A 14,080-nucleotide genomic window follows, 5' to 3' on the forward strand; every position below is an offset into this window, starting at 1 on the left:
AAAAGAGGTAAATGTTGCTTTGTCAAGAAAACCCCTGTGAATGTGCATGACAGGCTATATAATTTTCGAAAAACTTTGCATTCTGAAACCCGTTTTCAAAACCTTGCATTTTCAGGTAAATGAAAGGCCAAAACATATAGGTTATGGTGTCATAAACATTCCCTTAGTAACAATTCCAGTTAGAGAGCTCGACAATTAAAATGTTATTATAACCATTACATTTAGTAATAGTCTCTAATTTAATTCTTACTGTTAAAAAATTACAAATGCTGGGAACATTGAAGGCTAAAACGGCTTGCCGTAGAGGCGGGGCTTTTGCGTTCACAGTAGGAAATGAAGGGTTTACCTCCTCCTGTAGTTACCGACATCGACATGTGCGTGTTAGAAAGTTATACAAGAGTTTGTATGGTGGATGTCTCGCACTGGTCGCAGGTTATGCGTAGGGAACCAGAGTCCGGCTGAACTGCAGGGAGGATGGCGATCGATATGGAGCCAATAAACAAAGATGCGAAAAGCAACCCGTCCGCGACAGCTAATCTCTTCTCACAGATATTTTTCTGGTAAGCTTTTAATAATCTAGTTAGGATAAAGATGGGGACAGATGAGTGTATAGGCTATTTTATGTTTCTCCCGTGAAATTAAAAGCCTTAACTAAAGAGTTTAAGCTTTGTGGTTTTTGTTTCCTTATGTGTACAATGTTGTCTAAAATTAAAGACATTTTTAGTTCATCCTTATTAAAAGCTGGTAGGCTACTGCTCAGCACCCACTTATTTTCCTTCTTAAGAATATGGTTCAAAGGATTTCTGATACCCGTTTATAATTACATTCTACAAAAACAAAAAAATTAAAATGGTAAATACTGTTCTTGCACTTTAAGAACATGAGTGTACACAGTTAATATTATTTTTTTTATCACACCTAAACACACTTGCATATATATTATTTTTTGAGTGTATTTTTGTTGTTGTTGTCTATTTTAGTTTATATTTATTTTTACCATATTAGATGTTAGATAAAAATAGAAATAGTTTTCTTCAGAATGAATATAGACTTGGCCGGTGTTGTATCATAGCTGGGAGCGTGGTGTAGGAGGAAAACCACACTGGAAATGAATGGTGTTTACTCATAGCCTTTTTTTGATTAACTTATGCCGCTTGACAAAAGAAGATGCATAGAAAAACTTGGCTGTATTGGCAGGCATGGAGTACTTGCCAGGCTTATGGGGCCAGTACCCAGGGTCCCTGACTACCAAAAATGCCCAAGTAGCCGTTTTAATAAGCGAATCACTCATTCAAACGATTCGTTAAAAATGCTGAATCATTTAACTTAGCAACAAAACACTGCGCACATTTCAACAGTGACCAGCAAATTTAGAATTTTTATCTTTGCCGATAATTGGCCCCTTGCCCCTTGCCCCTTGCCCCTTGCCCCTTGCCCCTTGCCCCTGGCCCCGTCATAATCCACATGGCTATTGGGTGGGATTCTCCGTACAGTATCTGTGACTGGAAAAACAACCCAACGTAATGGCCAAAGGTGTCATTTTCTCCTCAAAATGCATCCTGCTTCCACAAATATTTCTTGCCTACTTCATAAACCACCCAGTTTCGATGAAAATGTTTATTCAGTGTTTCAGAAATGAATGGATTTAGAGTATTAGCCTGCATGCATTTAACATGATCATAAAACTTGTCTTGTGCTATGAAATGTTTTTTTCTGAATACCATGTGCAGTGCAAATGGCATTTATTTATGTATCTGTTTGGGCTAGAATAAACATGAAATGTGCTGAATAATGTCAAACGTTAATTTACCACAGTGCCACGTTTAATAAACATTGGTCAAAAGCCTAAAATCAAGTTATATGATGAGCTGTTTGGCATCAATGATACAGGTTAGATTATTTCAAAACTTAATAAAGCATCTAACAAGGTCTACGCACATTCATTCGAATGGCTTGTTTCCCCCACAGCATGTAGGGATATATGACGTATTTGTGGGTGTTCCCAGTAATGCTGACCAAGTCTATTTTAAAGCAAAATTTCTTAACTGCTTTAAAAAATAAAATAAAATAAATAATAACATAAAAATTTGTCAAACTACTTTCTTTTTTTTCTTTTTTATTTTGCAGTCTGAACAGTTACACCACCTACGTTTACACCATATGCGTCATGTCATAGACCCATGTGCAGATCCAGCCGTTTGGCTGTAATGTCAGTCAGAGTAGTTTTTAGGTTTTGTTTTCAAACCCTTGACTCTCAGGAACACTTTTTGCAGAGCTGATAGAGGAGAGCATCTGCTATTGTCATTTTAAAGAGATTGCCCATGTATGTTGTTTTTGTTTAATTACTGCTTTCACTGTCATGAAACATGTGGTCTGTACACGTTAAGCCATTGTCATCACTCATCAATAATTCAGTATCCTTTGCCACACACCTTTAAAACGTTCTGTTGACTAAATCCTTTTTTTCTCTTCTCCAAATTGACATCAGCTGGCTGAACCCTCTTTTCCGTATCGGATCTAAGAGAAGACTTGAAGAAGATGACATGTTTAAAGTGCTTCCTGAGGACGGGTCCAAGAGACTTGGAGAGAAACTGCAGAGGTGAGTGAGCCGCTGGGAATAAACCGATTAAACAACAGGCTGTTCTCAAACAAACCCTCAGAAGACTTCTGGTGTAATATGAGAACAGAGGCTGGTGCGGTTTTCCATTAGGTGTTGGGAAGGTGATGCTCCCACCGTTTGTGCATTATGCAATGTTGTCTTTTTATGAAAGTCATTCACACATTAATGATATATGCTAATTGAAATGAAAGGATGAATTTTAGGCTGGTTTAGTATTCCTAGAAGGAGCTGTGGATGGGCACATGGGACCTGAGGCAGTTGGTCCTGGTGGTGTCGCTTAGTGGATTAAGATCTGGCCTGGTAACCTAGGAAACCGTATTCTCAAAATCCACAAGGGATACCACAACTGTGCCTTGAAACAGATTGCTGCGGAAGGTCACTGTAGGCAAAAAGTTGCCTTGGATAATTGGCCAGGCGAAAATAAAAATGTCAGAAGTCAGATTACTTTGAAAAGCAAACACCTATTCTGTAGCCATATGATTTGATCATCAGTCATGTTTGTTGCACAAAAAGTGTGGAACAAGTTGTTACACGTCAAAATGTAGTATTTAGGTTTTCTTTTTTTGGAAGTGTGTGTGTGGGTGTCTGTGTGTGTTGTTGGGGGTCTACTGCAATATGTTTTCATGCTTGAATGTTCAAAAAACACCTTATTTTTTACATTTGTTGTAGCACCTCTATTCCCAGTAATGCTCTGATTAGTTCTTGTCTTTATGAAGCCCCTCCATAAAACTGCTTCAGCTCTGCAGCACATTTTGCGTTTTTTGCATATCTGAATTTAAAAGGGCGTCCTACTCACATACATTGGAGTAAATTGATTTTAAAAAAATGGTCTGATTTGACAGAAATCACTCAAAATTTTAACACAGAGGTGAAATATTGCATATATTCTATTGTATCTATTCACAATTTTATGATAAACATATATAAAAAATAAATATTATGATTTTTTTTTTAAATGTATTTATTTAAAAAAAAATATATATTTTTTATCTGTTTGGACTACATCCTTTCAGAAAGTTTCTTTTGATTTTACTAGTTGGCACTAAACAGGGGAAAAATAATTTTCTTTATCTCCTTCCAAAAAAAAAAGTTGAGATTTATCTGTCCAATCTATCTAATTACTCCTACTCATCTGCATTGACATAAGCCTGCCACTGGGAAATCTAAAAGAAGTCCTCTTCAACTTTGTAAAGGGAGATCTTGGGCTCTGATTGGTCTAGAAACATGACGCGATACGTGATGACGTCATCAAAAATAGCGGCTAACATAGACATAGGATAACGAGTATTTGTCTACATCACATGTTTTGATCTGGACATTGGTGACATATTACAAGGTCGTTTGGCCATACTTGCTCACAGACATGTGAAAATAGTCAAATTTTGAAGCAAACAACCCAAGGAACGAGCTGACATAGCGTTTGAGCTTATTAGCTTCACAACGAATGATAGTTTCGAATTCAGACTATTATTTTCTTGTAACACAAATGCAGAATTTATTGGGTTATTAAGAAAGCTGAGGTTCTAATCTTTCAAAAGATACCATATATCTCTAGTTTTGTGCTGCTCGAGTTATAGATTTTAAAAAAATTATTATGACACGATATTGGACCCACGGGGTCGGCGGGGAAGGGGATAAAAATGTTTTCAACTTCAGGTCAACTTATGATGTTCGCATGGTTTTTACATTCAGAAACATCATAACTAATGAGTAATAGGCTATTTTCTACAATTGTTTTGAGGCTCTCTCCTGAATGCTGGGTTTTGGTGGGCGTGCCGCACTGGAGACTTAGAAGTAAACGCCCACAGCTAGGATTGGATAAGATTTGCATATTTAATGAACTTCTGCTCCCCTGTCCCCTATCAGTTCACTTGGGGAAGGGATTGGTTTGAAAGCGGCCGCAATAATTCTCTGACAGGGCTCAAGAAAGGCTATTAATAATCTTTCATAGCGCAAAAGTATTATACTACGGAGCGGCACAAAGCGTATATGCGCATCCCGTGCGAAGGATGGTGCACTTAAATCAACACAGAGTCACAGAGCACAGCGCTCTATCTGCATTGAAAAGTTCAAAACATTAAGGGAAGATATATCAACGCATAGTGAAGCTATGTAATATTTTATTGAACTGTTTCTTGTAACAGTTTACATTTCAGTTACTGTGTGTGAAGAACAAAACGATCTCTAGTCCAGTGTTGTGATCTAACAGGCACCCGATAGAAAGTAACTTGATTTACAGCAATAAATGTCAACAAGATGAAGTCATTTTATGAGAAACCATAGAACATTATCTACAGATCAAGCATAATAACAGAAACAATAAACCATCTTGGACAGAGTTTTATTGTGTTGACTATCGTAACCAAACGTGACACACAGTTTAGAAGCTGAATGGGGTGACTGAGCCACAACAGAGGGATGCATGCATTGACGTGAACTTGATTTTAATTACTTAAATATTCATCTATAAATAATGGTGGATCAGACGGATATTGGTGCATCCCTATCTCTGAACCCTCCATAGACCGCTATTTAACACTTTCAAGGCCCAGAAAGGTAGTAAAGACATCGTTAAACTCGTCCATATGACTCCAGTGGTTCAACCTTAATTTTATGAAGCAACCAAAATACTTTTTGTGTGAAAACAAACAAAAATAACAACTTTATTCAACAGTTTTGTTAGCCTGTGCCAGACTCCTGCACAGTTTCCGTTAATACTAACTGTCAGTATTATATTATATTATCGTGGCTTATCTTGATACCAGGTATTGTCCCATCCCTTCTTGGGAGTCAAACCCATGACTGGTTTGCCTATGCTCTTGTAACAAATGACCCTTTTTCACCATCCAGAAAATTAAATTGCCTATTACTTATCCAGTGTCAAGTTTTATCTTATCATGTTTATGGCTCAATGAATATCCTATTTAATTCAGACATTTCACATTACAAATGTTGGGTTGAGTAAAATGTTGCTTTGGTAATGTATTCATGGATATTTGTTACTGTGTAATCCAAGACTTCATGGTTATTTGTTCACACAGCAAATAACATGCACTGTAACATAAACTGCTTGCACCGTATGATTAGTTTATCATGTTAGTGAGGTTTTTTTCTTCACCTTCAGGTTTTATTACCAAAGAACAGATAAACAGATGAATTATTTGCTGACCCTTTGTACAGATGATAAAACCACTGATTATCAGCAGTCTCCTACAAAGTTCTCATATAATCATATTTTCCAGGAATGAAAGCATGGAAATGAATGGCGACGAAAACAATCCCGTCGTTCATTAAAAAGCATGTCCGAACACAGCATTTCTCTGGCCTCTAATCATGCACTTTAAAATGGATCATTGCTGGTTCGTTTAGCACAGAGCTCTGGGCTATGACACTAATTGGTGAAGGTTTTTTTTGCAATCAGCAGCATGGAGAGCGATGGGGCCGAGGCGTAAACACAAATGTTCTGCCTTAAAGTAAACTGTTGCAGATGTAGAATTTATTGCCGGACGTTGCTGCTGGAAAACATCAACTGAAGAGTCTCAGCAGCTATTTTGAAGGAGCTCTTTAGTAGTTTTTCCTGATTTCCTTATTGTTTTTCATATCGCCTTTATGCTCTAAGTTCATATATCATGTTGCCTACATGGCATGTACAACATACACTCATGTTACCTGCTTACCAGGTGGTCCCTGTGGTCGAGGACTGGGCCTTGTTTGGTCCAAATCTTTGTTTCTGTTAAGCTCTGTAAAAAAGAGTCAAGGTTTTTAATGCCACAGATGTCTTCATAGTGAAATAATTTTGTGGACAAAAGGTGATCAAGTATGTACGTTGAAGTAATTATACCGTTATGTTGTATGTGAGTGAGATGACACAATGTAAGTAATAAAGGAGAATTTTTATGATATCCTCACTTTACCTCTGTATCAGCATTCTTAATTTAGCCTTACTCTTCTTTTTCCAAAACTCATAGCTACTGGGACCAAGAAGTGGAGAAGGCAACCAAAGAACTCAGGACACCCAAACTTACCAAAGCCATTATCAGGTGCTACTGGAGATCTTATACAGTGCTGGGAGGCTTCACTATTATAGAGGTACGTTCTGATCTTGGACTTTGCATAAAGCTCCCTTCTTGTTAACTACTCGTCTGGTATTCATTCACTATACATTCACACATATGTTTTAATTTTTAAACCAAATCCACTGGCTGTCAAATGACACCACACATCTTATAAATTTTGTTAACGATTTACTGATGTGAGTCACCTGAAGTGCATCACAGAGGAGTTAGTTTTAAGAGTGTTTATAGAAGACTGAGTTGAAGCACATCCACAAGATCAGAGAAAAAGACTGGTCAGATATCCACTGTTCTAGAGGTCTTGGGACCAATTGGAAGGTGTGTCTGAAGACTGTTCACCCAAAAATGGAAAAAAATTAACTATTTAGCGTATTGTCCCTATAACTAACTCCTGGCTGCTATTGTTCACCAAATTGGCTGATGGAAAAGGGAAGCCTGGATAATATGCAAAGTATCTTCTTTTGCATTTTACAGAATTATGAGGTTTGAATTGTATACACAGTTTCACTTTCTCTAGTAAGTACATATAGGGCCCCATAAAGGTTGGACATTTTACTGGTAGACATGATTAACCGGTAGAAATGTTTTAACTCTTAGAGATCTTGGAATAACGTCACAACGTCACAGTTACAATGCCGTGCTGCACCATTACGAAAGTTTCATTTTGATGCAGATAAAATGCAGAAAAAGAGAACTCCTTTTGGTATATGTGTGAGCGTGAGAATAGTGAATTGAGTTCTTTTTGGTGCCTTTTGGGGAATGTAAGCAGTCAAAATGCCCATCTTTGCGAGTAAACATTAGCTAGATAAAGACATTTAGGCTGTCTTAAGTGAACATTCTAGTGTAGTTTTTTTTCCCCTAATGCTTGTAATTAGAATCTTTGTTCTTTTTTATCATTTCTTATAACGTATTCTTTGACTTTTTTACTTGGTAGTATTTGTTTTTTATGTTAAATTTGGTGATGTGAATTATGACATCATACATTTTTACCATACATGGTATCATACATTTTTATTTAACCTTACTTAAAGGGATGGTTCACCCAAAAATGAAAATTGAATGTTTATCTGCTTACCCACAGGGCATCCAAGATGTGTGTTAATTTCTTCAGTAGAACACAAATTAAGATTAACTCCAACCGTTGCTTGTAAAATGCATGTCAATGGGGTATATTTCTATGAGATCCACTATGAGAGTAAAAAAAAACTCAAACACAGTATTAGTATGGCATTCCTAATAATCCTTTAGGTGATTTTTTATTATATATAATATGTATATGCTGAACCATATGATTTCCACAATGCAGAAAACACAGAATCCATTAATACAATTTAATTTACAGTATATGCAGAATGGCAATAGATTTGATGGACATAAGAGCATGTCCATGTACTGAGGGACTAAACCATTTAGTGCTTTGTAAATAATTAGCAAAATTTTCAATTGCAATGTTTAATAGGGAGCAAATGCCATGTTGACAGAACCCCTATATATATATCAGGGGTGTGAACCTACACTGGTCTCCGGTTCGGTTCGATTACGATTATTTTGTCATCATTCGGTTCTATTTTATATCTTTTATATCTTTTGCTGAGATGCATTTATGTGCCCAAGTGTAAATACATTTTTTGATAAATCATAGCTTTGCTTTGATTTACACACAGCATGTGTACTCCAGGTCATGCAGGTTGTTCATATAAGCCGAAATGTGCCAAGCACCAGATGTCGACTTTTAAAGTAGTTGGGGCATTTTTAATTACTCTCACTCACGTCTTGCCTCCCTCTGCCATTGTATGCTGCCGTGACAATACATGTGCGTGACAAATGATGTCAGAAAATACATTATAACCGGTTAAGGTATATTACTGAACCGAATCGTCCACATCTGCATCACGATGCATCGAAGAAATTAATTAATTTAAACACCCCTAATGTATGTATATATATATATATATTCCATTAATTTTAAGATTTCACACAATATATATATAAAAAAATCAAAACATGGTGGAAATATATACAGATATGCATGTATAACAGGACAAAATATCAATTATTTTACGGTGTTATTATCTGATGTCTCCATTTCCCCATTGTAGGAGGTGATTAAGGTGATCCAACCAGTGTTTTTGGGAAAACTCATTCAGTATTTTGAGAGCTATGACCCCAATAACATGGCAGCTTTGTACGAAGCTTATGGATATGCAGCAGGCGTCTCTCTCTCTACTCTGGGTCTGGCATTACTCCACCACCTCTACTTTTACCATGTCCAAAGAGCTGGAATGAAAATCCGCATTGCAATGTGTCATATGATCTACAGGAAGGTAAGATTTTCTTCTTTTTTTAAATGAAATGAGTGTTGAGGTGGGGCCAAGTTACAGTGTTAGTATAAATTGGAAGTGATTTTATAAAAATTATAAAATCCTTACCATATTTGCATACCATATCTGGATTCTGAGGTTCTTCAAAGATGGGTCAAAATGTATTTTGCAAGTGTACCACATCTATAAAAAATGTCGATGGGAATTATTTTTTAAAATGTATTGCATTTTTGCTGAGGGTTATTCCTTATCACAATTTCTCCCCCAAACCTCTGGAATTGTTTCTTCTTGTAGGCATTGTGCCTTAGTGCCACAGCTATGGGCCAGACCACCACAGGGCAGATTGTTAACCTTTTGTCGAATGACGTCAACAAGTTTGATGAGGTAGGAAATTTCCATAACTTCTTTGTCTTCCTTTTAAGTGTTATGGTCACAGGTTGTCCATTTCCTGTTTTCAAAGCAGGTCTTTTTCAGTGTTGTTTTTTTTATATTTTATTTTAAGAATTGGACGCTGCACTTCTTTGGTCAGGGAATTGTTTTGTGTAGTTCAATTGCCAGTTAAAACGGCCCAAGGCAGCAGAAGTGATTTACTGTAAAGGGCCTGTGTTACCGGGTAACAGTTTGGCCGGTGTTCAGAGGACTAGGAGAGTTTGCAAATAGTTTGTCTCAACCTTTTGTGCATTTACTGTCAGACTCCAGATCATTAAGAAATGAAAATGATTAGTTAAACAGTTTTAAACTCTCTTGGTTTCTGTGTGAATTTGTGTCACTAATAACACGGTATTCTGTCTAATCTAAGTAGGAATGTCATTGTTTTAAATCTGTCCTTTAAGGCATTTCTCGTGTATTTACTCGAAGACATCAGAGGGGTCTATGAAGAATTACAGGAAGTTCTGTTTTAGTTAAGGCCATGTTTCCCAAAATTAGAACTTTGAAGTTCAATCTGTGGTGGAGGTACAAACCCGATTCCAAAAAAGTTGAGACACATAAATTGTGAATAAAAACAGAACACACAGTTTCAAATTTCAATTTTTTATTCAGAACACAACATAGATGACATCAACACATCTCAAAAAAAGTTGGCAAAAAAAACTTTTTTTTACATATGATTATTAGAGGTGACCCCGAATAGTCGAAGATACGATGCATCGATATGCAGAGCCTGATTCGACCACCGATCTCACGGTTGAATCTTCGCGGGTGTTTTGAAACGAGGATCACACAATTTTGGCCAAATGGGGGTGCTCAATATTTTAAAGCTGTGTCGTGGCGCTGAGCATCCGGTGAGCGATCCCTTTAAGGGCGCTGAGCTTCGCACCGCGCCTTTAAAATTAGAACACGTTCAATGAGTGTACACACACCGGTGGCAGAATTCAGCGCCTGTCCGCGGCCACTCAGGAAGTTGTTTAAAATCCTGCCGCACCACAGAGCGCTTTTTCAAGGTTTTATATTAAATTTTTATTATATTTCCCTCAAATCGTCAATGAACATACTGATTTAACCCTGTGCTACAAGATACATTCATCGCGCAGCTCTTCTGTCAGTCAATTCGCGTTTTTGAGCTCGCGTGTATATAATGTGCGCTTTAGGTGGCGGTCTGAGTGAGATCCTGAGGCCCGGGGCTGAGCTTCGCGTCCTTCACCCCCTTTATGCACAATCGGCTTAAGAGCGTGCATGTAATCGCACTCAAAGTGTTCTTTTCCTCTCTTGGGAGGTATTTTTTTTAGGTTTATTTTTCAAAATGTTCTTTAATATATTTGTGTGATGTTCTGTATTTCGATCGCGGCTTTAACATGTTATGAGAAAACGGTTTATGAATGTTTATCCACCACATTACCTTTAGGCTATTTAAACGTAAATATGAAAGCCATTGTCAGTTCGTCTGTCAGTTGGCAGGCAGTTTTGGTCGCTTTATTTAAAGTTGTTGCTGTGTGCAGTGTGTAAACGAAAATAAAAATAGTTTTACCCTTCTGCTGACAAGTGTCGTGCCTTTCCCAACCCATTCACACACACAGATGATTCAACTATCGGTCGACCATAGAGAGATTCGACAATTCTGATTCGAATGTCTAAATCCTTAGTCGAGGACGGCCCTAATAATAATAATTTGAAAGCACTAAGCCATGTTCACCAATGTGTGGCATCCCCTCTTCTTTTTATGACAGTCTGCAAACTTCTCGGGACTGAGGAGATGAGTTGCTCAAGTTTAGGAATAGGAATGTTGTCCCATTCTTGTCTAATACATTCTTCTAGTTGCTGAAGTGTCTTAAGTCTTCTTTGTCGCATCTTCCTCTTTATGATGTGTCAAATGTTTTCTATGGGTGAAAGATCTGGACTGCAGGCTGGCTATTTCAGTACCCGGATCTTTCTTCTACGCAGCCATGATGTTGTAATTGATGCAGTATGTGGTCTGGCATTGCCATGTTCGAAAATGCAAGGTCTTCCCTGAAAGAAACAACACCTGGATAGGAGCATATGTTGTTCTAGAACTTGGATAAATACCAAAGATTTTCTTTGACTAACAGTAAAGTTTTCACTTATGAAACGTATAGGTTATTCTTTTATCACGGTGAACTTTTATATATAAAATAGTATATATAGTTTATATAGTTTGTCTTAACCTTTTGTGGATTTTCTGTCAGACTCCAGATAATTAAGAAATTAAAATTATTAGTTTAAAAGTTTTAAACTCTCGTGGTTTCTGACACACAACTCACTTATTAACTGGAGTTTCCCCTCAGATGAGTTTGTGTCACTAAACATCATATGATGGACAGTTAAGTGTTGGCTGTGTGGCATGCAACATTTCTTTACAGATCTAATGCAGCTCTATAAACTGCACAACATAATTTGAAACAATATTCATTCTAGCTGAGCCGGTATTCTGTCTAATCTAAGTAGGAATGTCATTGTTTTAAATCTGTCCTTTGAGGCATTTCTCCTGTATTTACTCGCAGACATCAGAGGGGTCTATGAAGAATTACAGGAAGTTCTGTTTTAGTTAAGGCCATGTTTCCCAAAATTAGAACTTTGAAGTTCAAGCTCCTGTGGTGGAAGCACAAACCCGATTCCAAAAAATTTGGTCACTATAAATTGCGAATTAAAAACAGAACACACAGTTTCAAATTTCAATATTTTATTCAGAACACAACATAGATGACATCAACACATTTTAAAAAAAGTTGGCAAAAAACCCCCTTTTTTTTTTTTTTACATATAATAATAGTAATTTCAAAGCACTAAGCCATGTTTACCACTGTGTGGCATCCCCTCTTCTTTTTATAACAGTCTGCAAACTTCTGGGGACTGTGGAGATGAGTTGCTCAAGTTTGGGAATAATTGTCCCATTCTTGTCTAATACATTCTTCTAGTTGCTGAAGTGTCTTAAGTCTTCTTTGTTACATCTTCCTCTTTATGATGTGTCAAATGCTTTCTTCTACGCAGCCATGATGTTGTAATTGATGCAGTATGTGGTCTGGCATTGCCATGTTGGAAAATCCAAGGTCTTCCCTGAAAAAGACAACACCTGGATAGGAGCATATGTTGTTCTAGAACTTAGATAAATACCAAAGATTTTCTTTGACTAACAATAAAGTTTTCAGCTATGAAACTTATAGGTTATTCTTTTATCACGATTAACTTTTATATATAAAAATGCTCAAGAGAGAGTTGATTTCTCAATTCATCACCCCTTTAAATGAAACCACTAAGATACAGTGAGGAAAATAAGTATTTGAACACCCTGCTATTTTGCAAGTTCTCCCACTTAGAAATCATGGAGGGGTCTGAAATTGTCACCGTAGGTGCAAGTCCACTGTGTGAGACATAATAAATAAATAAAAGATCCAAAAATCACAATGTATTCTTATCTGCAAATAAGTATTTGACCACCTGAGAAAATCAATGTTAATATTTGGTAAAGTAGCCTTTGTTTGCAATTACAGAGGTCAAATGTTTCCTGTAGTTTTTCACCAGGTTTGCACACACTGCAGGAGGGATTTTGGCCCATTACCCCACACCGATCTTCTCTAGATCAGTCAGGTTTCTGGCCTGTTGCTGAGAAACGATTCTCTATTGGGTTTAAGTCTGGAGACTGGCTAGGCCACGCCAGAACCTTGATATGCTTCTTACAGAGCCACTCCTTGGTTATCCTGGCTGTGTGCTTCGGGTCATTGTCATGTTGGAAGACCAAGCCTTGACCCATCTTCAATGCTCTAACTGAGTTAAGGAGGTTGTTCCCCGAAATCTCGCAATACATGGCCCCGGTCATCTCCTTTATACAGTGCAGTCGCCCTGTCCCATGTGCAGAAAAACACCCCAAAGCATGATGCTATCCCCCCCATGCTTCACAGTAGGGATGGTTTTGGGATGGTACTCGTCATTCTTCTTCCTCCAAACACTTTAGTGGAATTATGACCAAAAAGTTATATTTTGGTCTCATCTGACAACATGACTTTCTTCCATGACCCCTCTGGATCATCCAAATGGTCACTGGCAAGCTTAAGATGGGCCTGGACATGTGCTGATTTAAGCAGGGGAATCTTCCGTGCCATGCATGATTTCAAACCATTACGTCTTGGTGGTCTCAGCTCTTTTCAGGTCATTGACCAGCTCCTCCCATGTAGTTCTGGGCTGATTTCTCACCTTTCTTAGGATCATTGAGACCTCACGAGCTGAGATCTTGCATGGAGCTCCAGTCCGAGGGAGATTGACAGTCATGTTTCGCTTCTTCCATTTTCTAATGATTGCTCCAACAGTGGACCTTTTTTCACCAAGCTGCTTGGCAATTTCCCTGTAGCCCTTTCCAGCTTTGTGGAGGTGTACAATTTTGTCTCTAGTGTCTTTGGACAGCTCTTTGGTCATGGCCATGTTAGTAGTTGGATTCTTACTGATTGTATGGGGTGGACAGGAGTCTTAATGCAGCTAACAACCTCAAACAGGTGCATCTTATTTAGGATAATAAATGAAGTGGAGGTGGACATTTTAAAGGCAGACTAACACGTCTTTGAGGGTCAGAATTCTAGCTGATAGACAGGTTTGCAAATACTTATTTGCAGCTGTATCAT

At 37.7% G+C, this 14,080-nt stretch overlaps 1 protein-coding gene across 1 annotated transcript in view; it reads left to right on the top strand.

Moving 5' to 3' along the window:
* The first annotated feature begins 334 nt into the window (after nucleotides 1–334).
* The window catches only part of LOC137093935 (ATP-binding cassette sub-family C member 4-like), a 53,963-nt gene continuing 40,217 nt past the window's right edge, over nucleotides 335–14,080 (top strand). Inside the window, exons 1-5 of the mRNA XM_067458992.1 lie at nucleotides 335–560; nucleotides 2,489–2,599; nucleotides 6,589–6,709; nucleotides 8,793–9,017; nucleotides 9,309–9,398. Of these exons, the coding sequence (XP_067315093.1) occupies nucleotides 475–560; nucleotides 2,489–2,599; nucleotides 6,589–6,709; nucleotides 8,793–9,017; nucleotides 9,309–9,398 (633 nt within the window). The 5' untranslated portion in view covers nucleotides 335–474. The remainder of the gene's footprint in view (nucleotides 561–2,488; nucleotides 2,600–6,588; nucleotides 6,710–8,792; nucleotides 9,018–9,308; nucleotides 9,399–14,080) is intronic.

Source organism: Pseudorasbora parva, chromosome 12 (assembly GCF_024679245.1).
Source record: "Pseudorasbora parva isolate DD20220531a chromosome 12, ASM2467924v1, whole genome shotgun sequence".
NCBI lineage: Eukaryota > Metazoa > Chordata > Actinopteri > Cypriniformes > Gobionidae > Pseudorasbora > Pseudorasbora parva.